This window comes from Rhinatrema bivittatum, chromosome 6 (genome assembly GCF_901001135.1).
Source record: "Rhinatrema bivittatum chromosome 6, aRhiBiv1.1, whole genome shotgun sequence".
Classification (NCBI taxonomy): domain Eukaryota; kingdom Metazoa; phylum Chordata; class Amphibia; order Gymnophiona; family Rhinatrematidae; genus Rhinatrema; species Rhinatrema bivittatum.
The window spans coordinates 100,377,200-100,404,819 of NC_042620.1; the positions used below are offsets into that span (position 1 = coordinate 100,377,200).

A 27,620-nucleotide genomic window follows, 5' to 3' on the forward strand; every position below is an offset into this window, starting at 1 on the left:
TTATAAGCTAGAAATTTACCATTTTAGATTCCCACATGGGGGAGTTAACACCCTCTCACATTTACTAACTCTGTTTTCCCCTCTGTTTTAGGTAAAACCAACATTCAATGGTAGAGAATCCTTTATGATCTCTACTCCACACGAGGCCTGTTCAACCACAGAGACTGGTGTATTAACACCTTTTACACCTGCCCAAAGATAGCCCTGACTGCAAGAACACTATTTGTATTAGTCTCTGAATACTTACACAGGAGCGTTAGTTCTATGCATGCTCATATTCCAAAAATAATTTGGTTTCTGAATATATTTAGACAGTGGTTTTTGTTATAATTAGCTATGTGATCCTATAACCACATTTTACAATGTTAAAAAATAAAAAAATAAAAAAGATGCATATACTCACATAACCATACACCACAGGATTCATATCTGGCACATATAATTCAGGATAAACATTGGTTAGATACCAAGTAAAATTTTTACACTGAAGCTGTTGCTTTAATTTGAGTCTTTTTGACACATCTCCAAATGCTCTCTAATGGGGAAAAATAAATAAATAATGCATTATCCTGCAGGTTCATACCCACAATGCCACACCTGCTTCTCCTTAAAAATTAAGAGGTTAATATTCGGTGCATTTGTTGAGCTATGTCTTGCACTTGGCCGAACAAATCCCAGGATTTGAAAATACTGCTGGTCTGACTGCTCTCAACAGAACTGGATAAGATTTTAGTTGGCTAAAAACATATCCAGTATATCAGGGGCGTTCCAGCATTATCTGGCTAAATTAGCCAGATAACTTTGAGAAAGCCAAAACGCTCTCCTCAAATTAGCTGGATAAACTTATCCAGTTACCTTTATTATAGCCAGGTATATTCAGGAGTGTGGGCACACCACTGAATATCCCAAGTTAGCCAGATAAGTTTATCCAGCTAACTCTGCTAGCCAGCCAGTAAAATTAAAATTATAAGTCATAATATTTGAGTTAATTGCTGACTGAATCTTTAAAAAAAAAAAAAAAGTATCTGGTGACACTGTTGCTTTATCCAAAATCCACACTCTACTAAAGTGAAAACAGAGCAACTGGAAAATAAGAAAAAAACTAAAATAAAAGTATAGTATTTATACCTCATTTCTTAAATTACAAATTCTGAGTTCAATTATTTGGCTCCTGTCGTTTATAGTGAAGTAAAAATAAATGCGAACTCAGAATTACTTTATACATGTACAAATTTGCTCTTTGCATACTAAACATGCTTGAAATAATTTATGTCAAGCTTATCCGTCTTAATAGAGGCACGGACCTTTTTCACTATATTAGCTGCCTCCGAACTTCTCCGGTAAAATAGTTCTTTGTATTCATCCAACCAGACTTCAGCCAGGCGAACTTGATTGCGAGTAATAACTTGATGGCCGTTTGGAAAAGTATGAGGGCTCTTTCTGCGAAATACATGACCAACAACAGAACACGGAAGGATTTCCAGTTGTCCACCACACTGCCACACCTGATAACATTCATAAAAAGTATTAGTACTTTTCTGTACTGGCTCTAGTTAACTTAGAAACAGTGGCCCAAATAAAAAGCACCATTTTTATTTTGTAAAAAAATAACTCCTGCCACAGGAAATTTTAACATTGTTGTAGGCCTGAAAGCTTAGGCAACGTCTTATCCCACTCTTCCTTCTTCTCGTATGTTCATGGTTTGGTAGTAGCAATGCTAATGCTTAAGAGGGAAAATTATTAGAAAATATAGGGCTTCATATTCGGCCACAGTGGATAAATTTATCTAGCTAACCAGTGTCGCACTGCTTAATATACCTGGCTTTCTTAAAGTTAGCTGGATAAGTTTATCCAATTAACTTTAGGACAGTCCTGTGGCCCAAGCTAGACAAGTTAACTCAACTCCACTTTGTTACACCCATTTCCCACCCCATCTTATCCGGCAAATGGTGCCTGCTGACCTTAGCCAGATAGTCAGCATCACCAGTTAGCCAGATAAGTAGGATGTATCCGGCTAAGTACCATTTTGAATACTGGCCTCAGTGTCCAAAGGATATAACATAGAATAAAATATTTCTGGTGAAAAAGTAGACAAACTTACAAAGTCTTATCTAATATTCTAATGACGAAAAAATAAGGTGAGTTAATGTAGAGATTACTTACCTGATAATCTCGTTTTCCTTAGTGTATGCAGATGGACTCAAAACAAGTGGGTATAGTGTGCTCGTGCTAGCAGTTGGAGACGGATCTGACGTCAGCACGGGTACATATACCCCCGCAGGAAGTGCAGCAATTCAGTAATCTTCCTTGCAAAAGCTTTATGGATATATGTGTAACTGACCGATCGATTAAATGAACAGGATCACCCTGACCGATTGATAGTAGCTGGAGACCGCCAGTGTTCTCAACCGGAAGGCGTCGACACCCGGCAGGGTGGATGCCCTATATAAGAAAACATGGCTTACCGTGAGTCGGTGAATCCCCATGTATGCTGGCAGCCGGGCGGGATGCTGAGTCCATCTGCATACACTAAGGAAAACGAGATTATCAGGTAAGTAATCTCTATATTTCCTAGCGTGTAGCAGATGGACTCAAAACAAGTGGGATGTACAAAAGCTACTCCCGGACTGGGTGGGAGGCTGCCCAAAGTCCGTTCAGGATTGCCCTCGCAAATGCTGTGTCCTCCCTGGCCTGGACATCCAGACGGTAGAATCTGGAGAAGGTAGGAAGGGAGGACCATGTCGCCGCTTTACATATCTCTGCAGGCGACAGCATCCTAGTTTCTGCCCAAGAGGCCGCTTGCGCTCTGGTAGAGTGAGCCTTGAGCTGTAGAGGTGGTGGTTTTCCCGCTTCTACGTAGGCTGCCTTGATAACTTCTTTGATCCAGCGGGCGATGGTTGCCCGTGAGGCCGTTTCCCCTTGCTTCTTCCTGCTGTGAAGGACGAACAGGTGGTCCGTCTTTCGTACTGCTTCTGACATTTCCAGGTATCTGGACAGTAGCCTGCCGATGTCGAGATGGCATAGTATTCGACCTTCTTCAGACTTCTTCAAACCTTCTGTGGTAGGCAAGGATATGGCTTGGTTGAGGTGGAAGTGTGAGACTACTTTGGGTAAGAAGGAAGGAACCGTGCAAAGATGGATAGCCTCTGGAGTGATTCTGAGAAACGGATCATGGCAGGACAGCGCTTGTAGCTCTGAGATGCGGAGTGCTGAGCATACTGCCAGCAGGAACACCATCTTCAATGTTAACAAACGGAGGGACAGGCCTCGAAGGGGTCTGAAGGCGGGTCCCGCTAGAAATTCCAAAACTAGGTTGAGGTTCCACAGGGGCACTGGCCACTTCAGTGGCGGGCGAATGTGTTTGACTCCTTTCAGGAAACGTGAAACGTCTGGGTGTGTGGCGATGCTGATGCCGTCACTCCGGGGACCGTAGCAGGATAGCGCTGCCACCTGAACCTTGATTGAATTGAGGGACAGACCCTTCTGAAGTCCATCTTGCAGGAAATCCAAAATGATAGGGATCTTAGCGGCATGTGGATTGGTGCCGTGAGTTTCGCACCAGGCTTCAAATACTCTGCAGATCCTTATATATGTTAGTGATGTGGAGAACTTGCGTGCTCGGAGGAGTGTATCTATTACCAGCCCCGAGTATCCTCTTTTCTTCAGTCTAGCCCCTCAATGGCCAGACCATAAGAGAGAATTGAGCTGGATCCTCATGGAGGATGGGACCTTGCCGCAGCAGGTCCCTGTGTGGAGGCAGGGGTAATGGATTCCCTGCCAGTAGTCTTCTCATGTCTGCGTACCAGGGTCTTCTTGGCCAGTCCAGGGCCACTAGAAGAACTAGGCCTCTGTGCCGCTGAATCTTGTGTATAATGGCGCCCAGCAAGGGCCATGGAGGAAAGGCATATAGCAGGATCCCCTGAGGCCAAGGCTGTACCAGGGCATCGATCCCCTGGGATAGAGGATCCCGCCTGCGGCTGAAATATCTGGGTACTTGAGCGTTGGACCTGTCCGCTAGTAGGTCCATGCCCAGCGTCCCCCACTGATCCACAATCATCTGGAAAGCTGTGGGCGACAGCTGCCATTCCCCCGGATTTAGGCTTTCTCTGCTGAGGAAGTCTGCCGTGGTGTTGTCCTTCCCGGCGATGTGGACGGCGGAGATGTCCTGGAGATTTGCTTCCGCCCAAGTCATCAGGGGGGCTATTTCTAGGGATACCTGTTGGCTTCTGGTTCCGCCCTGTCGGTTGATGTATGCCACTGTGGTGGCGTTGTCTGACATCACTCTGACCGCTCTGTTGCGAAGTCTGTGGGCAAATCGCAGGCATGCTAGCCTGACTGCCCGTGCCTCTAGTCGGTTGATGTTCCACCCTGACTCTCCTCTGTTTCACCGCCCTTGGGCGGTGAGTTCTTCGCAGTGTGCTCCCCATCCGTTCAGGCTGGCATCTGTCGTGAGCAGGGTCCAGGTTGGGGAGGACATTCTCGACCCCCGGCTCACGTGGCCGGGCTGCAACCACCACCATAGCTGATTCCGCACTCTGGCTGGTAGAGGTAGGTGTATGGTGTAGTTCTGTGATCGTGGGCTCCACCGAGATAGGAGGGCGCGTTGTAATGGTCTCATATGAGCCCGCGCCATGGTATCACCTCCAGAGTGCATGCCATAAGGCCGAGGACCTGTAGGTAACCCCCAGCTGTGGGCCGGGTGGCGCTCAGCAGGGCCAGCAGACGATTCCGGAGCTTTGATCTCTTCTTGGAGGTCACACTGACCTTGTCTTCCTGGGTGTCGAATCGGACTCCTAGGTATTCCAGTGACTGAGGCGGCTGTAGGGAACTCTTGATCAAGTTTACTACCCATCCTAGGCTTTCCAGAAGAGCTATAACTCTGTTGGTTGCCTGGTGGCTCTCCTCCGGTGACTTCGCCCTGATCAGCCAATCGTCCAGGTAGGGATAGACGAGGATTCACTCCTTCCTGAGGGACGCCGCCACTACTACTATGACCTTGGTAAAGGTCCGCGGCGCGGTGGCTAACCCGAAGGGTAAAGCTCGGAACTGGAAGTGTTGGTTCAGGACTTTGAAGCATAAATAGCACTGGTGATCCCGATGGATTGGGATATGCAAGTAGGCTTCTGACAGATCTAGGGATGTGAGAAACTCCCCTGGCTGTACTGAATTTTTGACAGACCGCAGAGTTTCCATGCGAAAGCTGGGGACCCGTAGGTGTCGGTTGACTGACTTGAAGTTCAGGACGGGCCTGAAAGTGCCCTCCTTCTTGGGCACTATGAAATAAATGGAATAATGACCAGAATGCATCTCCCTTGCAGGCACTGGGATTATGGCCTTTAGGGACAGAAGCCTCCGCAAGGTAACTTCTAGTGCCGTCCTCTTGAGGGGTGAACAAGGAGATTCCACAAATTTGTCCGGCGGGAGTCGAAGAAAGTCCAGGTAATACCCTTCTCGGATGATGGTGAGGACCCACTGGTCCGAGGTAATCTCGACCCACCTGCAGTAGAAGAGGGTTAGCCTGCCCCCTATAGCTGCTACCCCCGGATGGGTCGGCTGAATGTCATTGTGGGGTACGGCCGGGACCCGAACCCGAACCGGTTCCCCTGTTGTTGTGCTTAGTCCGAAAGGACTGGTTCCTGGCCTGCGAATGGGGTGCTTGGTAGCGAGTCCTGTAAGGGTTGCAGCGCTGAGAGTTTCTACCTCTGGATGGTCTAGGAAAGGGGCACTGGTTCCTCCTTGACCTGTCTTCTGTAGACGGGGTAATGGAGAGGCGCCCCATTTATTGGCCAGTTTCTCGAGGTCGCTGCCGAACAGGAGGGATCCCTCAAAGGGCATTCTCGTGAGATGTGTCTTGGAGGAGGAGTCGGCCGACCAATTACGTAGCCAGAGCTGTCTCCTGGCTGCCACTGAGGATGACACTCCCTTGGCTGCCGTACGGACTAGGTCGGAGGCTGCGTCAGTGAGGAACGAGAGAGCTGATTCCATCTCTTCTCCCGGGGTGTTGTTCCTAGCCTGTGATAAACAGGAACGCGTCACCACGGTGCAGCAGGTCGCAATTCATAGGGACATGGCTGCCACCTCAAAGGCTTGTTTCAGAATGGCGTCCATGTGCCGGTCATGTGTATCCTTGAGGGCCATCCCCCCTTCCACCGGAATGGTGGTGCGCTTCACAATTGCGCTAACTATGGCGTCTACCTGGGGGCACGCCAGCTTGTCCTTGGTTGCCGGGTCCAAGGGGTACATGCCAGCCAAGGCCCGACCCCCTTTGAATGAGGCCTCCGGCGCATTCCATTCCAGATCGATTAGCTGCTGTGCTGCTTGCAGGAGGGGAAAATGGTGAGTCGTTTGGCGCAGGCCCTCTAACAGGGGGTTCATTCTAGGTTCCCCTGGGGTGCCCTGGCCCGGGATAGCCAGTTCAGACAGGCATTGAGAGATCAGGCCTGGGAGATCCTCTTTCAGAAAGAAACGCCTCATGCTCCGATATGGTTCAATCCCTAAGGGAAGTTCTCCTTCCTCGGGGGGCTTGTCGTCCTCCTCAGGGCAATCTGAATCCCCATAAGTGGGGGTTCCGGGTGGCGAGTGGCTGTGCTTAGGCCTTGAGGGTCCAGGGGCCGGGTCATCCGGTACGTATGGACCCGTTCAGGGAGCAGACTGCATTGTGACAAAGGCATGAATCCCCTTGAATAATTCCACCCAGGAGAGCGAAGCAGGATCTGGCCTTAGGGGCACCAGGTCTCTCGGGTTCCCTGGCTGCTCACCGCTACCTGCTAGGTCCGGGGTGTTCCCAGAGGAACTGGCAAGTACGCTGGGCTGCGACCGGTCCTGGCCTGGAACTCCCAGGCCCTCTTCACATTGGGCACATAGGGAGTCTGCTTCCTTGCTCTGTGTGGCTCTGAGGTAGCATGCAGAGCAGAGGCTTATGCCTGATTCTGGAGGTGCTGGCTCCGCTGACGCATGGGCTCTCTTACGCTCCATCTCGTCTGTTAACTCAGCTGAAGTCTGCGCTTTGTAATATGCGCGAAAGATGTGCGCCTACCAATCTGCGCTTATCCACGTGTGCTTATCAACGTGCGCGTAACAACATGCGCCTATCAACGTGCGCTTAGCAACGGGCGCCTGTCAACGTGCGCTTAGCGACGGGCGCCTATCAACGTGCGCGGAGCGACGGGCGCCTATCAACGTGCGCGTAGCAACACGCGAGTTGCAACCTGCGCCTATTGCGCGGTGAGGAACCAGGGCAGAAGGCGACGGCGAGCAGGCAGGCAAAATGGCGACCCCCTTGGCGTGTTGCCACGTAGGCAGACTCTGCTAATCCTCGCTTCCTCGGAGACCCACAAGTAAAGATGTACGCCTTACCTTGTCTTCGGCGCTTCCCGGCTGCGACCCGGGCGGTCTCCGGCTGCGGGGGGAGAGGGTGATTACCATCACCGCCGCGCTTGAGGAAGTGCACCCGCTGCCTCTAGGCCGCGCCCGAGCCCTTCTCACTCAGGGGCTAGGTCCCTGCCACGAGTCGGCCAGCGGACCGAGGCTCTTACCTCCGAGGGACCACGGAAATCACCTCAGGAAACTCAAATGGGGGAGGGACCGAATGGTATCACCACAGGAGTGCGGGGCTTGTCTTCAGGTAGGTTTCTTCTATGAATTTAGTCGTTAGAATTTGGAAAAACGCTCAGCGAGCGTGAGGTAGCTCCAAACTGCTTTGGAGATGGAAATTACAGAAATGCTGCACTTCCTGCGGGGGTATATGTACCCGTGCTGACGTCAGATCCGTCTCCAACTGCTAGCACGAGCACACTATACTAGGGATGTGAATCGTTTTTTGACGATTTAAAATATCGTCCGATATATTTTAAATCGTCAAAAATCGTTAGAGCCGCGATACAATAACAATTCCCCCGATTTATCGTTAAAAAATCGTAAATCGGGGGAAGGGGGAGGGCGGGAAAACCGGCACACTAAAACAACCCTAAAACCCACCCCGACCCTTTAAAATAAATCCCCCACCTTCCCGAACCCCCCCAAAATGCCTTAAATTACCTGGGGTCCAGAGGAAGGGTCCCGGTGTGATCTTTTACTCTCGGTCCTCCGTGCATTGTAGAAATGGCACCGGCGCTACCTTTGACCTGTCATATGACAGGTCAAAGGTAGCGCAGGCGCCATTTTGTTTTTTGTCCCCTGACGTCAGGAGTGTAGGAGATCGCTCCCGGACCCCCGCTGGACCCCCAGGGACTTTTGGCCAGCTTGGGGGGGCCTCCTGACCCCCCAAGACTTGCCAAAAGTCCAGCGGGGGCGCCGGCCTTACGGCAACACGATTCGACTGCAGGAGGTCGTTCCGGACCCCCGCTGGACTTTTGGCAAGTCTTGTGGGGGTCAGGAGGCCCCCCCCAAGCTGGCCAAAAGTCCCTGGGGGTCCAGCGGGGGTTCGGGAGCGATCTCCTACTCTCCTGACGTCGGGGGACAAAAAAACAAAATGGCGCCGGTGCTACCTTTGACCTGTGACAGGTCAAAGGTAGCGCCGGTGCCATTTCTACAACGCACGGAGGACCGAGAGTAAAAGATCACACCGGGACCCTTCCTCTGGACCCCAGGTAATTTAAGGCATTTTGGGGGGGTTCAGGAGGGTGGGGGATTTATTTTAAAGGGTCGGGGTGGGTTTTAGGGATTTTTCAGTGTGCCGGTTTTCGATTTACACGATATTTAAAAACCCAAACTGCGACGATCCGATTCCCTCCCCCTCCCAGCCGAAATCGATCGTTAAGACGATCGATCACACGATTCACATCTCTACACTATACCCACTTGTTTTGAGTCCATCTGCTACACGCTAGGAAATTATTTTTAGTTATTATAACTAACTATATAGAGAAAATGTGGTATGGTAAATTTTGTAAACCTCATATTCAAAATTAAGTTCTGCAAGTTATTCCATCCCTGAGCTTGTGGAAGCTAAGCATATGAAATAATATATTGTACCGTAAACTAATGCAAGATCGCTAATTCATGTTATTTATTTATTTATTTTAAGTTTTTCTATACCGGCATTCACAATAGATATCGCATCATGTCGGTTTACAATTAACAAGTGGATAGGTAACAAAAAAGGTAAAAACTAATATTTATCTTATTAATAATAATAATAATAATAATAATCGTAGTAATAATAATAAAGCATTAAACAAGAGAAGGCTAAGGTATGCAGTTACAATAAAACAAGGGAGTAATACAACTTGGAGCATAGAAAAGAAGCAGGGGATTTTTGACTGTTTATTATTATGCGACTTTATAATAAAGATACAACTACTTTCTTCCAAAACAGCATGGGTATATCCATCTTGTGTTGTGTCTGGTTCATCACATGGTAAATTTGTCTCTTTTCTATGTTAAAGTAGTACATTAAGCAGCTGTAGAAAGCATGCTGCTCATTATCTGGAGCATAAACCTGCGAACCAAGCAAAACCACAACCAAATATGAAAAAATAAACCCCACTTATCACACATCTCGTGGCAAATCCAACCATCTTATATTGCTAACATTCTTACAACTCCAGGCTACATATATCTTCTTGACCTGCATGCCTACCCATCCATTTTTGCAGAATGCTCTCAAAACAAACACCACATCTAACTCAAACTGCAAGGAAGCTTTTCCACACAAAACAGGACCTACTGTCAATAATGCACTCATTGGTTCTCGCTAGTAATACATAACTACTTGCAAAGGATGCCAAATATATCAGTATTAGGAGAGAACACAAAGGAAGAAAATCACGTCCACTGGATATTTAGAAAAAGGGAGAAGGTAAGTGTGGAGACCCGAGGAAGTGAGATGAACAAAAGGGGGAAGGACAAGCAAGGGAAAGTATTCAGTTTATGAATTGTGGGCCTACTCTTCCTCTGTCACATTCATGATCCTGTGCCCAAATGCCTAGGTCTTGGAGCTGATTGATGAAAGAGGATGCAGAAGAAAACCTCTAACTACTGCCTGGTTTTCCCACTGGCATGGCTCTAATGAATTTGAAAAAAAAAAAAAAAAAGTCATCCCCCTTTCTTCCTGATCCTGAGGCATCCCATATTCTAGGAAATTGAGGTAGGCACTCAATGGCAGCACGCTAGCACTTAATATTTTCAAATTCTTAACCAACACTCTGCAGGAAGGCTGCATGTTGCCATCCTAAGTTTACAATAAACAAATACAGTTGAAGCAACAATGATGAAAAGCACAGTGGCTAAACAATGGCATCAGATAATTTGCCAAGATATATAGTCAAAGAACAGCAACCATGTCACCTCATACAAGTGTGGCAGGATCCTCCAAAAAGGGAGTCCTGCCCCACATAAGCTTACCTGTTTCTGGGACCATGCAGCATAACCAGGGATTCCTAAGTGCTGGAATGACAGTGGCTGTTCCATATTTTAACAATAAAGGAGCTGTCTCAGTTAAGCCCATGAACTTTACTTGTGTTGTTGAATGACAATCTTTTGAAAGGGCACTGACAGCTGTGGTTAACTGCACAAGGGTAAAAACAAGGAAGTAGAATGTCAGGCTGTCGTGCAATTAGCTAGGAGGTCGCCTAACAAATTTGGCCAATAAGGATCAGAAGAACTGAGAAAGAAACATCCGTGTGCGTCTCCAGTCAAAGGAGAAATAGCAGGACAAGAATTTTCTAGTTTTCCTGGGTAAAGGCTGCAGCCATTGTTCATAAAGACTGTTCAGAAAGAAGCCAGACAGAGCAGGGAAAACAGATCTGATATCTGTAGCCTCGAGCAAGAGAGCTACATGACTGGACTACAAGAGAACAGCATCAGTGTGGTGATGATCCCTGCAAGATTTCCCCTACACCAAGGAACTTGAGCTGGGCTCTCCTCACAAGGATTGAGGAAAGTACAATCATCTGCCTGAGTAAGGAGAGCCATGTGGAGCTCTTTCCTTGCACTCTTATTCTAACAGCTTAATTCCATCTCCCTTAATTCCCTTCTGTGGGCACTGCCTGCCAGGTCACTGCTCTAGTGCCATGGATCTACAAAGCAAATTTCAGTCCAGCCTGCTCTTACAGAAAACAGAGGCTTCACCAGGGAAAGCAGACAAAATGTACAGTCTGTAGAAGTCATATTCTGGATGTCTACAAACAGTGTTTATCTAAAGCTCAAAGGGCCCTGGTGTTTTCTTTTCCCTCTCTCTTCTGGATGTGCACATTACTATAGAGTAACTGGTTATAAGTAGAGGGCTAGATCCCTCATTACTCAATGGGGAAACTGTCTTGTGGGGCATTTACAGTTATTGGTTTTATTTAAAGCAAGCATCTCCCATATAAAAATGTTATCTGCTGAGTAACTTACAATATTACTGCATAAGTTATATTACTTTCATTGCCTGTATGTCTATTACTCTGCCTCTTGTTTACCACAATTTATTAGTAAAAGACATTCACTAGTCCTTTGGTTTGGCAAACACCTATGGTACATGGTCCTACAAAAATAAGGGGGCCTAATAAGGGCACCAGGTGTGGTACTGGGGTGGGGACAGTGTCTGGAATCCTCCAGGTTATGACCCATAGATATGTCTATTTCTTCTAAGGTGATTTCCCCCTCCCTTAGCTTGGGAAATACAAAATACCTCAGAAGGGGGGAGGGGGTGTCACACAAGGCAAACATTGAGAGTCCTCATGGCACAGTATCAATCATTTACCAAAAGAACCTCAAAGGAGAAAACTGTTAAATGTTTTTATATGTATATTTTTCTTGCACATAAAATCAATGGAAATAGATTTAATACAATATCGTATGTAAAACTCAAGCTCTGGGCCTGGAGAGGATTGCACACTGCTGCTGCTGGTATGTCAAAAAGTAGGAATACTGTCTAACTGCAAGCATGACCCAACATCGATAGCATTTTGGCAGCAACTGCCTGTAGCAAGGGTCCCTTTCTAAATATGAAAACGATGACTGAATTTGTCACAAACATTCAAAACAAAATGACTATAATATGTGCCATTCCGAGTTTGCCTATATTGCTTTTATATTTCCATCATGCTTACAAAATCAATCTCACACACGCTATGCATAGTTACAATAGTAGCCTCTTGCAGTTCATGATTGTAATACATCTCAGTTTCAATTTGAATTTGCTGATTCTGCTAAGCAGTAAGAAAAGTACATAACAGTTCACTTTGCTGGTTCTGGTGAACCTGGAAACATTCTTCACATTTCCTCTCAAGATCAAATAAATATTCCAGGTTGTGCTCAAATATTGTGTCTCCCATGGGAAATTCTCTTCGCCTACTTTCTTTGCTTTCAAATAAACAGTACAATGTAACACTGAACTGTACAAAGAAGCACTTCCCTCTGAGGAATGTGGTGGTGCTATTCCAACCTCCCCCCTTCACTGGCAGTAATGTGGGTACACGCTCTCTCTCTCTCAGGCTTATATGTTTAACCCCTTCCTCACTTGCCTGAGGAATGAAGGGGGCAGCATTTTGTGTAGCATATGACAGACTACAGAGCAGTATAAATGATTGGAATACAAAAGGAATTCTTCTATCAATCACACTGATATATTCAGTAGCCTCTCTTTTCTTTGGAACAACCCCATCTGTGTCACCAACTTGTGCAACAGTGAAATCTAGCAATCAAGCCTAGTCTAAATTTTTTTGATATTTTGGAGAGATATATAGAGAGTGAGGAATGTTGCCCCTGCTTGGCCATTAGAGTGCAATAGAGAGGAGTTTTCCAACCTTCTCTGAGTAAGGAGAGCCAGAATATCCTTAATGAATATTCATAAGGTGATTAGCATGCATTGGACACTATATGCAAATCTCTCTCATGCATATTTATTGTGGTAATCCTGAAAACCTGACTGGATAGGTGTGCCTCCAGGAGAGGGTTGGGAAATACTGTACTAGAGTGTGGTTTGTGTGTTCCAATGTAGGATATTCCAGCTTGGAAGGTTCACCTATGGGTTAGAGGTGTTTGTAAGTTTTCTATCTTTTTCAATGGGGAATCATCTAGCTCAAAATGTTCATAGAAGTTCAGTGGATGTATCTAGAAGTTAGCTAAGTGACATGGTAGTTCTTCCTCTAAAAAGCATATAAATCCTGGAGGTACAGAACTGCCTCCCTGAGGCACAGGGTGGAGTCTGTGGAGTTTTGTTAGAGTTTTGGGGAAGTCTTGCAGATAGATTTTGAAGAGGAGGGAATTTGAAGCTGAGCTCTCAAGGGCATTCAGAGAAGTCTAGTTTGCAGACCTTTCCCTCAGACTCTCTCTCTTCTGTTTTCTCTGAATTGGTAAGCAGGGCACTATAAAAGAGCTGTGCACAAGGATCAGTGTGGTTTTCCAGTGGTTTTAGCTTTTGGATTCTTAGATGTCAGTTGCAGCTTTGGATTCTCCCCTCCCTTTAGGCCCCACAGCTTGATACAAAGGGGAAAATGGCTTTTAGTATTTTTGGAGGTTTTGGAAAGTGAGGAAGAGAGGTGTATTGCTGGATCCCCATTTCAGGCTCCACAGCCTGTACCAAGGGAAAGGGACTCTGCCCTTGCCACTATCTCCACAGGTCTGGATGGGATTGTCTGGAGAGTGAAGAAAAGAATTGATAGTTCTTTGTTTTATTTTTAATGGGATTTTTGTATTTTTGAGAATCTGTGCTTGCTTGAGAAGGATATTGCCCCTGCCTTGGAAGGACTGGAAGGTGATGTGACCCCTCCCACCCAGTTAAAGAAGGGACATCAATCACCAGATAGAGAAGTATTCTCTAGATACTTTATTCTTGTGTTTGGGGTGGAATTCTTTTGGCCACCAATTCCTGCCCATTGAGAGAAGGAGTAAAAATGTTTTGGATTTTGCCATGTAAAGCCCAAGTCTTTGCCATTCACAAAAGAGATAGGAGATCCAAGTTGCTAGCAGTGTTGAAGTCCTCCCTTGCACTTGCCATCCAAAAAGACATTGGCTCAAGCTATTAAACCTAAGAAACAAAAAAGGCACTTTGAACTGTTTATTTTTATATGAAGATTATCTGAAGAATTTTGTTAGAATTGGACTTTAAAGTATTTTTAGTTGCAGTAAATTTTTGTTCAACCCAGAGGCAGAGGTGCCCTAAAGTAAGGATATCCCAATTGTGAGTACAGCTATGAGAACAATCAAAAGAGAGACTGAAAGACTGTGTGTGGTAGGTTCTCACCTTGGGCCTCGGTTTATCTTCCTTCCCACCAGAACCACCTCGGCACCCAAGTGGACTGTATTAACTTGTTGAGAAGGAGAGCAGGGGGTAAATAAAGGCCCCATGGACAACTGCGAGCATCTGCATTCTAGGAGGTCCCCAAAGAGGGGTTTATATATGGAATTGAAGCCAGTGAACAGGAGCTATGCTGGAGGCCAGAAGGAAAGCAAGAGGCTGCGTTCCTATCTTGGAGCTCCAGTGCAGGGGGACTGAGAAATCTCAACTGCCAGGAAGTATGGGAAAAAAGTTGTTATAGACCATCTCTGCCAATGCTGTGAATAAACTGGAAAATTCAAGAGGAACACTAGAATCTGTATGAAAGGGTTTTGGGAACTATGAATTTTTGTATCTTAACTACTTTTTATTCCCTGCTGTTTTTGCTATTTTGCTGTGACCTTGGAATCTATTTTGTGTTGTGCTGGCTATTTTTCTAAGTAAAATTTATTTTCTGTTTAGAGCACCAAACTTGTAATATAATATAGTAATGAAGGCAGAAAGACCAAATAGTCCATTCAGTCTGCCCAGATAGCTTCTTATGGTAGTATATGCCATTCCATGCAGGTTACCCTCCATGTTTCTCTTAAAGATAACAACTATTGCTCCATGCAGTTATCCCCGAGCCTTTGATAAGTCATAAAAATTTACTGCTAGGAACATTTTTACTTGATGAGCCTTCTTGAAAATTCAGACAGTGCTGCTTGACATACTTTGCTTATGGACATGGTCTTAGAAGACATCTGGTGCTTTTCCCCCTTATATCTGCATATCAGTACCCCATATAGTAAACGTCAGGGCCCATGTTGGTTGCTGTTTGAATCCACCCCCCACCCCCAACAAAATGGAAAGTGATGTTGCAGTTTCGTCAAAAGCATCAAGGCTTATTGGTTAAGGATGGTAATCCCATGACTTCTTGGTTAAGGGTAGTAACTGCTGCTCAGTGCAGGATACCCCATGCTTATCAGTTCCCCAGACATTAAAAGTCAGGCCCTCATTAGTTGTTGCTGAATCCAACTCCCCTTTTCCCCCTGCTGTTGAGGCAGTGAGCAATGTTTCAATTGCATCAAATCATCGAGCCTTATTACTTAAAGGTAGTAACCGCCGTACCAGCAAGTTATTCCCATGCACCCTTTTCTTCATTTCCATTTTTTAGCCCTTAGGGATCCACAGTATTTATCCAAGCCTCTTTGAATTCTTTGACTGTTTTTGCCTTCACCATCTCCTATGGAAGGGCATTCCAGAGGAGGTGGTAAAGACATGTTGACTATGTTATTTATTTAGGTAATCTCTGAGCAGCAGGCCTTATAGGAGAGCCTTTCCCAATCCATAGGACCCAGGGACAATACTGCCCAACCCTGAGTGAATCTAGTTTATCTGAGGCTTGGAAAATAACTCTTGACCAAAGGGGGGTTACATATACAGATATTTATTTATTTTATTTATTTATTTTTAGTTTTTATATACCGATCTTCCTACATTAGGTGCAAATCAAACCGGTTTACATAGAACAAAAAGAAACTTGCCTGATGGCATTACATGAAACAATGAACATTTATGCAACTTTAAATAACATTGTCAAGAGAAGAAAAAACCAAGTATACAATTTGAATTACATAGTAATCACGGTAAACATTTGTTGTCCTTATGTTAAGCTTAGTTAGGGATAAAGAAAGAAGATAAGTAGAAATAAATAAATGAATAAATAATAAAAATAAAAATAATAAAAATAAAATAAAGGAAAATCGAAAAAGTGACTGAGGGACTCTTCAAAAGGGAACCTGAGTAAATGTGAGAGACTAAAAATATATCATACCAAATAGGTGAGAGGAATAAACAGAGAGGTGTAGCGAGAGAAGGAGGGAATGCTATAAACTAACAAGAGGGTTCTGGAAAAGCAAGCTTGAATAACCAAGTTTTAAGTTTTTTCTTAAACGAGATTGGGCAAGTCTCTTGTCGGAGGTCTGGAGGGAGAGTGTTCCAGTTAGAAGGACCTGAGGTAGAAAAGGCCCTTTTTCTTAGAGATGTTTTAGCTTGAGGGATGAAGAGGGTCCCTAGGTATGCTTTTCTCAAGGATCTGGTGGAATAGTTAGGGCGAATTTGGAAAGTAAGATCTAGTGGGGCAAGATTGTGTAGGTTTTTGTGCGTGATGGTAAGCACTTTGTAGATGATTCTATATTTGATGGGGAGCCAGTAGAGGTTGTAAAGGATTGGAGTGATGTGATCCCTCTTTTTTGAATTTGTCAAAACCCTGGCAGCTGAGTTCTGTAACATCTGTAATGGCTTTATAGTTACAGCAGGGAGACCGAACAACAAAGAGTTACAGTAATCAATTTTAGTGAGTAAGATTGATTGGAGAACCAAACAGAAATCATAGAAGTGTAGAAGAGGTTTAAGTTTTTTAAGGACTTGTAATTTGAAAAAGCAATCTTTAGTCGTATTGTTGACAAATTTTTTAAAGTTGAACAGGTTGTCCAAGAAGGTATTCAATTAGCAATGTATTCAATGGTGGGAGATGGTTCAGCATCAAGAATTCCAGGTGGAGCGTAGATTAGGCATATTTGTAGTTGTTTAGATTTGAAGTATGCACATTCTATATTAGCAAATTGGCTTCAGTGTTGTAAGGTTATTTTTAGGCCTTTCTTAGCTGCAAGTAACAGGCCACCACCTCTTTTCTTCAGTCTGGGAATTGAAAAGATGTCATATGATTGTGTGGGGAGTTGATTAATGATTATGTAAAGTTCAACAGATTTCTATTAGATCTAAATATAAATACAGAAAGAATATGTATGCTATAGAAGTGAAAACATGGCATTTGCATGGTGCAACCCTAATTTAAATAATCTGTCAGATAAAATGGTCAGGATGAATCATACTATGACTGTATAGGCTTAATATATGTATTGCTGGGTAAACATGATAGGTGAATATTTTAGGGGAGTGTTTCTAGACCCACTAGAGCACCCTATCTTGCAACCATATCCACTCCCTCCCCCAAACTCTCGCATCTCACATCCACCAAACAATGCTCCCTATCCCTTTCCGGACCTACACTTTGGAACTCTATGCCCACCAACATACACATAGAAATTTGCCCAAAAAAATTCAGACAAAAACTTAAAACCTGGCTGTTCACACATGCATACACCTGACACCCACCCCTCCCTCCTTAACTATGCCACCCGCCTCCAGGTAAACCCTGGAATCTTCCTTACCCTGCCACCTCACATTATCACCTCCCTCTCCATATCCCCCCCTACCAGCTTCTCACACGCAATGGTTGTAATTAAGGTTTCGTAGTTTTAATTTGTTACAGTACGTAATGCCTTCTAATGTTTGTACATAATGTTTGTACATAATACCCTCTTCTTACAAAGAGCTTTCCAATATTTTGCCGTGAATTACGGACCCCTGTCTGAGGTAATGTGGAGAGGAAGTCCATGAGTGCGAAATATGTGTTGTGTGAAGAGTTGGGCCAACTCTGGTGCTTAGGGAAGCTTGTGCAGAGGAACGAAATGGGCCATCTTTGAAAACTGATCCACGCTAACCCAAATAACGGTCTTCCACTCGCATGGCAACAAATCCACTACAAAGTCCATGCAAAAGTGTGTTCACAGTTCAGCGGGGACTGGTAGCGGCTGAAGAAGACCCCAGGGGTGACCAGACAAAGGCCTTTGTCTGGCGCAGGTAGGGCAGGAGCTGACAAAGGCAGGCATCTCATCCCATGTGGGGCCACCAGTAAAATCGAGCGAGGAGCTCCAATGTTCTTGCTTTACCTGGGTGTCCAGCAGTCAGAGTCGTGAGCCCATGAGAGAATTCTTTTCCTTAAGCACACTGGAACCACGGTCTTACTGAGAGGGGGCAACTCCGTAGTTGCCAAGATAACCCTCACAGAGTCCAAGATGTACTGGGGTGGATTGGACGTGTCCTCACATTCAGTAGTGTGGGATAATGCATCTGCACGAAAGTTCTTTGCCGCAGGCCTGTAACGCAGAAAAAAGTGGAAGCGACTGAAAAATAAGGACCACTGAGCCTCACAAGGATTCAGACGCTGTGCATGGCATAGAAACTCCAGATTTTTATAGTCTGTGTATACCACTATAGGATGTTGGGCTCCCTCCAACCATTGCCGCCATTCCTTGAATGCAAGTTTAATGGTGAGGCTGACTGAGAACCGCTCCCACTGCTATGTCTGAGGCATCTACCTCCACAATGAAGGGGAGCTGTGGATCGGGATGAAATAGACAGATGTCAAGTAGGAAAGCCTCCTTCAAATCTTCAAAAGCTTGGCAAGCTGACCAAGGCCACTCCTTAATGTTAGCTCCCTTCTTCGTGAGAGCCGTGAGTGGAGCGATTCTTTGTGAATAGTGAGGTATGAACTGTCTGTAGAAGTTTGCAAACCCAAGGAACCACTGGAGAGCCTTGACTCCCACGGGCCGGGGCCAATCTCTAATGGCGGACACCTTATCCAGATCCATCTGAAATCCTGTAGACGAGACAATGTAGCCCAAGAATGGTAGCGACTCTTGCTCAAACATGCACTTTTCCAAGTTAGCAAAAAGACGATTGTCTCTCAAGATTTGTAGAACTCGTTTCACATGTTGGCGATAGTTGTTAAATCCTTAGAATGGACCAGAACATCATCTAGGTAAACTATGACAGATGAATGGAGCATCTCTTGAAGTTCCTCGTTCATTAGATTTTGAAACCCCGCTGGGGCATTGCATAAAACAAACAGCATGACCAGGTATTCATAGTGTCCATCCCAGGTGTTAAAAGCGGCCTTCCATTCATCCCCGGGATGGATCCGTACAAGATTATAAGCTCCACAAAGATCTAATTTAGTGAAGACCTTGGCCCCCTGTAGACGGTCAAGCAACTCTGGGATAAGCGGAAGCGGATACCGGTTCCGACGTGTGATTGCATTGAGCCCTCTGTAGTCAATACAAGGTCTGAGAAACCCGTCTTTTTTACCTACAAAGAAGAAACCGGCCCCAGCTGGTGATTTGGAGGGACGGATAAACCCACGCTCCAGGTTTTCTTTAATGTAGTTCGACATGGCTTGTGTTTCGGGGAGAGAGCGAGGGTATACTCGCCCCCTAGGAGGCGTTGTACCAGGTAACAAATCGATAGCACAGTCGAACAGTCTGTGTTGTGGTAAATGTTCCGCCTTTTCTTTAGAAAAGACATCCACGTATTCAGCATACTGGGATGGTAGTGCTATCGTAGTGGACTTTAACAGTGCACAGGGGTGTGGTATCGTTGGTAGACAGGAGGAGAAGCAATGCGGACTTCAAGCTGCTATTTATAGAGTGTCCCAATGGATCATAGGAGAGTGCTTCTGAAGCCAAGGTAATCCCAGGACAATAGGGTGAATGGCCTTCTCTAATACCAGAAAAAGAGATCTCCTCCGAATGGAGAGCGCTGGTGCGGAGAGTCACAGGTTCCATGGAGGCAGAGACACACCCTGGGAGCAGCGTTCCCCCGTATAGAAGAGATAAGTAACGGAGTTTTACGAGGGATTACCAGAAGTTATAGCTGTTGTACTAAATCATTCAGGATGAAGTTCCCTCCTGCTCCAGAATCAATAAATGCCAGAGTGGAGAAAGTTCCTCCAGGATACTCAAGAGTCACTGGTACAGTACATTGAGTAGCGGGACTGATACAGCCTAGGAGCTGCTCCGCTGTGATACCAAGGCTTTGGTGTTTTCCGTTAACTCACCACACTGAGCCAACAAATGGCCCTTGCCGCCACAGTACAGGCATAGACCCAGTGTCCGGCGTCTCCTCCTCTCCTCTGGGTTAGAGCACTTCACTCCAACTGCATGGGTTCCTCAGCTGAAGAATTAGGTTGAGGTGACTGAGATGCCAAGGGTCGAGAAAAGGACGGAGCCAAGGTGACCGGTCTAAGAGGCGGCTTTACTTCTCAAGCCCTCTATTGAAGCCGACGATCGATTCTTCCTGCTAGATCAATCAAGCTGTTAAGGTCATCTGGAAGATCTCTAGCTGCCAACTCATCCTTTATATGAGGACAGACCTTTCAGGAAAATGCTACATAAGCTGTCCTCTCTCCACCCCAATTCGGTAGCCAGGGTGCGGAATTCGACCGCACAGTTGGGTAGAGACCGAGATCCATGGCGCAGTTGCAGAAGCTCGGTAGCTGCAGTGGATTGGCGTGCCAGTTCATAGAAGACTTGTTGAAGTTGTGAATGAACTGTTGCAGATTTCCCAGCATTGGATCATTGCACTCCCATAATGGGGAAGCCCAAGCTAGGGCCCTCCCATCCAGAAAAGACAAGATGTATGAGGTTTTCACCTGGTCAGATGGGAACTGCGTGGGGTGGAGAGTAAATCTCATAAAGCAATGATTAAGAAAGCCCCGGCAGTGCTTAGCTTCACCTGAGTAATGAGGTGGAGCTGGTAAATGCATTGATGCGGCCAGACCAGGAACTGGGACTGGAAGTGCAGGCGGAGAGGCCACCGGAGGTGTTGGATCCCGCTGGGATGCCAGTCTTTCAACTGTGGTGGTCAAGACATTAATGTAGTGCTGCTGCTGTTGTACCGTTGAGCTATTTCAGGAATGGCCTGGAGGCCAGCGAGGACCGCCAGGTCCATGGCCTTGCAAACTGTTATGGCGTGGACCCTTGGGCCGGCTAGGAGATGAGAGGGATGCTGAGGGGTGACCCACAGTGAAGTCCGTAGCCAGGAGGTGGATCAAGGCCAGGAGACCAACTGGAGCTTCACCAATGGAAGCCCAAGATCCCCCCAGGAGAAGCCCTTGGGATCCCGGGCCGCTTGGACTTAGGTGCGGTCTCCTGGAAGAGAAAGGTCCAAAGAGAAATCCGGGTTGAGGCAGGCGGCAGAGCAGCACAATGAAGAAACAGACCAGGAGTCGGGGCAGGCAACAGAACAGCGAAGGCCAGAGATGAACCAAGGATCAGGACGGGCAGCAGACACGGAATACCAGGAGCAAAGCCGAAGAAAGGAACCAGGAAGACAAGCCGAGAGGAAGCTGGGGCAGGAGAGAGGATTCGGAGACAGGAATTGGAACAGGAACACCAGGATCTGGATCAGGAATGCAGCAACTAATGACTCGGAAGAGTGAACCTCGTTGCAAGGCAAGGGACTGGAAGCTGGTGCTAGATACATATATATCTGCCAGCGTCTGACGTCACTCAGAGGGCCGGACTTCAGTTTCCCGCCGCAGGTCCTTTAAATTTCAGCCTCCTGCGCATGTGTGTGCCTAGGAGGTGAGGTTAGAGAGCAGAGCTCAGTGGCATCTCCCTTGTGGAGACGCCGCCGCGGAGATGCCCAGCCGTGGCCCTGAGAGGAGTGGGGGAATGCCGCAAGGAGCCCGGAACATGCTAGAAGTGAGGTGAGAGCCCGGCCGTGGAGTTCCACGGCCGGGATTCGTAACAGTTAGAGCCTCAATAATTGCTGTATTTCTTATATTTCATTCCCAGGGATAAGTGCAGGATTTTCCACATCTCCCTGGCTAATAATTGATTATGGACTTTTCCTTCAGAACCTTGTCCAATCCTCTTTTGAACCCCACTATGTTAGTTGACTTGACCATATCCTATGTCAACAGATTTCATAGCTTTTTTATGCACCAAGTTCAATAATACTTCTTATGATGCATTTCAAATTTGCTGGTTGCTAGTTTTATGGAGTGTTCCCTAGACCTAGTGTTGTTTCAAAGGGTAAATAACCAGTCCCCCATCCCACTCATGATTTTATAAAATTCATTCATATCCCCTTCTTTTCCAAGCTTAAAAGCCCTAATCTGTTTATCCTCATTCCATAAGGGAGCTTTTCTATCCCTTTTATCTGTATCTTTTGCTGGTCTATTATGTCTTTTTCACCAATGTCCATTGGTGCAGTCACACCATGTATCTATACAAAGGAATTATGATAAGAGAACAAAATTGAGAGTATTCCATTCCAAATAGAATGTTAGGAATTATTTGCCTGTTTATGACTGGTGCTGTATACTATGCCAAAGATTTCAAAGTATTATCTACAAGGACTCGGAGGTCATTTTCCTGGGTGATGACTCCTAACACGGAACCCAGCATCGTATACTTGTAGTTGGGATTATTTTTCCCTACATGCATTACTTTGCACTTGGCCACATTAAATTGCATCTGTCATTTAGAAGCCCAGTCTCTTAGTCTCAAAGTCTTTCTGCAGTTCTTCACAATCTGCTGGCATTTTAACAACTGGAAACAATTTTTTTGTCATCGGCAAATTTAGTCACCTCACTTGTCGTTCCTTTCTCTAGATCATTTTTGATTATGCTAAATAGCACAGTCCCAATACAGACCACTGGAGCACCCCACTAACAACCTTTCTCCATTTGGAAAACTGATCCTTTAGCCCTACTCTCTGCTTCCTCTTTTATCCAGTTACCAATCCACAATAGGACACAGTCAATAATCCCATGATCTTTCAATTTCCTGAGAAGTCTTATAACGGACTGTGTCAAAATGCCTTCTGAAAATTCAAACACACTATATCAACTGGCTCACCTTTATCTGCATGTTTATTTACATAGTCAAAATATCTAGTTAACTGGTAAGGCAATACTTCCCTTTGCAAAAACCATGTTGACTCTCCCCCTTTAAACCTTGCCTATTTATGTGGTAAGTAATTTTGTTTTTAAGAATAGTTTCAATCATTTTGCCATTGTCAGGCTCACCAAATCTATAGTTTTCTGAACATCCCCTTCAACAGATTTTAAAAACTGCTATCACATTGGCCACCTTCCAGTCTTCTGCTACTGTGGCTGTTTTGATAGGTTGTAAATCTCATCAGGTTTGCAATTTCATGTTTTAGTTTCTTTGGAAATCTGGGGTGAATACCATCTGGTCCCAATGATTTGTTAAATCTCTAGTCTGTCAATCTGAGTTATTAGGTTCTCCAGTTTCACTTGATTCCATCTAGTCTCTTAGAAATATCACCATCAAAATGTGTTTCCGGTGGGGTATGACCCCCAACATTCTCCTCAGTAAAGAGAGAGGCAAACAATTCATTTAGTTTTTCAGCTATTTACTTGTCCTCTCTGACCGCTCCTTATACCTCTCAGTTCATCTGACTCCCTCACAGTCCTTTTACTTTGAATGTACTTGAAAAAGTTATTACTTGTTTTTACCTCTATGATAAGCTTCTTTCCAAATTATCTCAGCCTGCTTACTTATTTTTTTACATTGAACTTGCCACTGCTTATACCAGAGCTTTCCAAACTTTTCATGTTGGTGACACACTTTTTAGACAAACATAATTTCGGGACACAGTAATTCATCTACTAGCAAACCAGAGGTTAAAGGTTAAATGAACGAAATATATTTCGACAATTTATGTATGTTTCCTTAAATATATACATAATAAAATGTTTCACGACACAACCTATCTTGTGAAAACCTTTCATTTATATTAAATATATATAATATTCCAAGATTAATGTTATTGTTATAATTTATGAGTAACAATAATAAAACAAAGTTATTGTGTTATTCAATTTACCTCTTTAATGAGATATATGAGCTTGATGGACACAGCTTTTGAATATTTGATGTTAATAAAAAAGTCCAAAAGGTCTTCTGCGTAATTTTAAAAAGCTGGCCAGTTTCACACTATATAATTATTTGATAGCCTCATTCAACTAATTCTATATGGCTATGAGAGTGAAGTCTGGAATTTATAGGAAGGGACAGAATGTCAATATAAATCCTGCACCTCCAGTTCTGTAACTCTGTGCATCCACTGAAATTCCCTCAAATAATGGAGCTTGGATGTTTCCCTTACAGCTCATCATACTAAAAGATATTTTCAAATTCTGGTGTCACCTCACAGTAACAGCAGCACAAACACCTTCCACTGCCAGGCACATTGTGAACTAACACAAAACCCCGCAAAAAAGACACTCAAAATCTATACTACAATCCCATCATAACGTAACAATAATAACACCAAGGACTCAAACAACAATAACCCTACCTGTGAAAAAGCAAGGGTAAATATTACACTGGGTCCTAGAATACCAATATACCACCTACTGAGGAAACAAAACAAACCAGATTGCTATAGATCCCTATGCTAGCAGAATCTCTCATCATGGTCACACACACAGAGCAGAGACAGACCCTCACCAAATACAGACTGCAAAATAAAGGAGCACAAATTAGTCAAAAACTGAAATGGAAATCCCAAGAAGCCAGACTCTGTGTATTAACAATGGAAAAACAGAACCACCATTCCTCATAAAACATAAAATCAAGAAACATAAAGCATCAGTTATAATAGTAAAACCATACTAATAAAAGAATATTTTAAAACTATTGATAAATAGAATTTCTATTCATTAAAATCATATACATTTTTTACAATTTCCCAAACACCAATAAAATATTTCAAAACAGCACATTTATCAAATAACACCCAATAATTAAAACTAATAAGGATTTTAAAAAGCCCCTGCTGTCCATATTTTGGAGCTCTTGATTTCCAGTCACCCTGATATTGTCAAGGATTAGGAGGTTATCCTCTCTCTCTCACACACATACTCACATGTCCATTCTCTCTCACACATACACTGTCACATACATACACATTCATGCTCTTATATCCACCATAACCTCTCGCTCTCACAAACACTGACACACTCTCAGGCTCTAAGACACTCTCTTCCCCTCCACACACACCCCCCACACAAACTCTTACTCCCCTGGATTTTCTCATACACACTCATGCTCTCACTCTCTCTGGCTCCCTCACATACACACACACACACACATACCCAGGCAAGTTCCCAATCATTCTCATACAAACGCACACACCCAGGCAAGCTCCCAGTCATTCTCACACACTGAAACAGACCCCCAGGCAGGCTCCCATTCATTTTCATACCACTCCCTCACCATCCCCCAGGGATGCACACATTCATTCTCACACAGACCCCCAGGCAGGCACCAATTCATTCTCTCACACACACACAGACCCCCAGGCAGGCACTAATTCATTCTCACACACACACATACACCACACACAGGCAGGCACCTCTTCTCACACATACAAACCCCAGGAAGACACCCATACATTCTCATACACAGACACACCCTCAGGCAGGCACCCATGCATTCATACACATACACCCCCAGGCAGACTCCCATTCATACACATGCACACTAAAGGCAGACCCCCTCTCTTTCTTTTGCCAGCACCCTCGGAGCCTCTCTCATTCCTCTGCTGCCACTGTCACTGATGCCACATGGCTACTGGGGTGGCGCTGATTGCTGCTATTGGCACTGAAGCCCATTCTGCTGCCTCCTCTGTGCAGGCCCCGTGGGTTTCCACTTCCTCCAAGTTGATCTCGTACATTGTGAGATCCGCATAGAGAAAGTGCTACTCTTGCACATTACCAAAGATTACATGTGCCAATCAGTAAAAAGTAATTTATTATTATTTTTTTTTTTACCTTTGCTGTCTGATCTTAGTTTTCTAATCGGTTGGTCCCAGGCTTTTTTGTTCCACCCCCCCTTTATTATTTTTTTTGCCAATTCCTTTCATATTGTCTTTTTTTCTATTTCTTTTCTCTCTATCTATCTTCTTCCCTTAAACATATAGTCAGGTTCTCATTCTCACATGCTTTCTCTCACACACACACACACACAAGCTCTCACTGTCACATGCTCTCTCTCAATCAATCATTCATACACAGTCTCTCTCTTGCATATGCTGTCAGACTCACACACACAGGCTCTCTCTCACTCCCACATGCTGTCTTGCTCAAGCACAGGCTCTCACTGTCACATGCTGTCTCACACACACACAGGCTCTCACATGCTGTCTCTGCAAACATTCAGGTCCTCATTCCCACACACAATCTCTCAACTCATCTCATACACGCAAACAATCTCTCAACTCATCGCATACACGCACTCTACGGGCCCTCAGCTTCTCTCTTACCTCTGGGCCTCCTCTTCACGGGTCGCTGCAGGATGGGCTCTGCAGCGGCCGCCCTGCTCTTCTTGGGCCAATCCGCAGCAGCGGCCGCCCTGCTCTTCTCGGGCCGATCCGCGGCAGCGGCGGCCCTGCTCTTCTCGGGCCGATCCGCGGCAGCAGCGGCCCTGCTCTTCTCGGGCCGATCCGCGGTAGGGACCCTGCTACCGGGCCTCCTCCTCCTCTTCTTAGCTGGCAGCAACAACGCTGCTCCTCTTCTGCACGTGGCCGACGATCCTCCCCCTTCCTGCCCGTGTGGCTCCTTCAATATTTTTCTTCCGGGGCCGCATGGGCAGGAAGGAGAAGGAGCACCTGCACGTTTAGACGATCTTCCTGCTGCGTGTCTCCGGCACACAGCACAGCGATTCTTCAGTACTAAGCCGCCAGTGGGATGAGGTCCACCGGCGGCTGCATTGGCTCCCACTTGCCGGTGTGTCACGTGCACCGGGCTTGCGCGACACACCGGCACACTGCAGGCGACACACTAAAGTGTCGCGACACACACTTTGGAAAGCTCTGGCTTATACATTTCCCTGCTTTCCTCATTTGGGTTTGTTTTCCATTTTTTGAATGTTGCCCTTTTGGCTTTAATTTGCCTCTTTTACCTCACCTTAAACCATACCGACAGTCATCAGGTTTTCCTTCAGCCTTTTTTAATACACAAAATACAGTTTCTCTGGGCCTCAAGGATGGTAATTTTAAACGGCATTCATGTTTCCTGCAAGTTACTAACTTTTGCATTGCTCCCTTCAGTTTCTTTCTAACAAATTCTCTCATTTTATCATAATCTCCTTTTTTAGAATTGCTACTGCAGTTTTCCTTAATATTCATTCTCCAGTCACAGTGTCAAATTGTTTTACATTATGATCACTGTTACCAAGTGGATCCACCATCTCCTCTCTTGCATCAAAATCCTGTGTACCATTGAGAACTAGATCTAATAATGTTCCTGCTCTCATTGGTTCCATGACTAAATGCTGCATGAAGTAGTCATGGAACCATAACCTGATGTGATCCGATTTTTGTAAGAGTCTTCAAGATGTGCTTTAGGGATTTGGAACTACTGGGTTGAGTATAGGGCTGACTGGAATATTTGCATTGACAAGAGGACCGGAATGTGCCAGGGACTGAATTCCACAGCCCCAGCTTCCAGAGGCCCCGCACCCTTTGCAGTAGAAAAAGACCAGAAGGCTCATCTGCATACTGCTCCCAGCATCCCCCGGGAGAGGAGACCAGAGGTCACTGCAAACCCTTTAATTATTTGAGAAAAGAATAATTTAATGGTGGTTAAAGAGGATTGGTAAGTATAGCTTTGGGAAATCTTTGGACCTATAAAAGTTTGGAGAAAGGTGAAATAGTGGGATATATTCTAAGAGTTTGTGTGTGTCAGAGGTATTAAGCAAGCCACGCCAGAGAT

The 27,620-nt window shown here is 45.2% G+C and overlaps 1 protein-coding gene across 13 annotated transcripts in view; it reads right to left on the reverse strand.

Moving 5' to 3' along the window:
• The window catches only part of GALNT3 (polypeptide N-acetylgalactosaminyltransferase 3), a 296,872-nt gene that overhangs the window by 55,313 nt on the left and 213,939 nt on the right, over positions 1-27,620 (reverse strand). For all 13 annotated transcript variants that reach the window (XM_029605654.1, XM_029605651.1, XM_029605645.1 and 10 more), the window contains 2 exons: positions 1,305-1,505; positions 404-535 (listed from right to left, as the gene is read on the reverse strand). In XM_029605654.1, the coding sequence (XP_029461514.1) occupies positions 404-535; positions 1,305-1,505 (333 nt within the window). The remainder of the gene's footprint in view (positions 1-403; positions 536-1,304; positions 1,506-27,620) is intronic.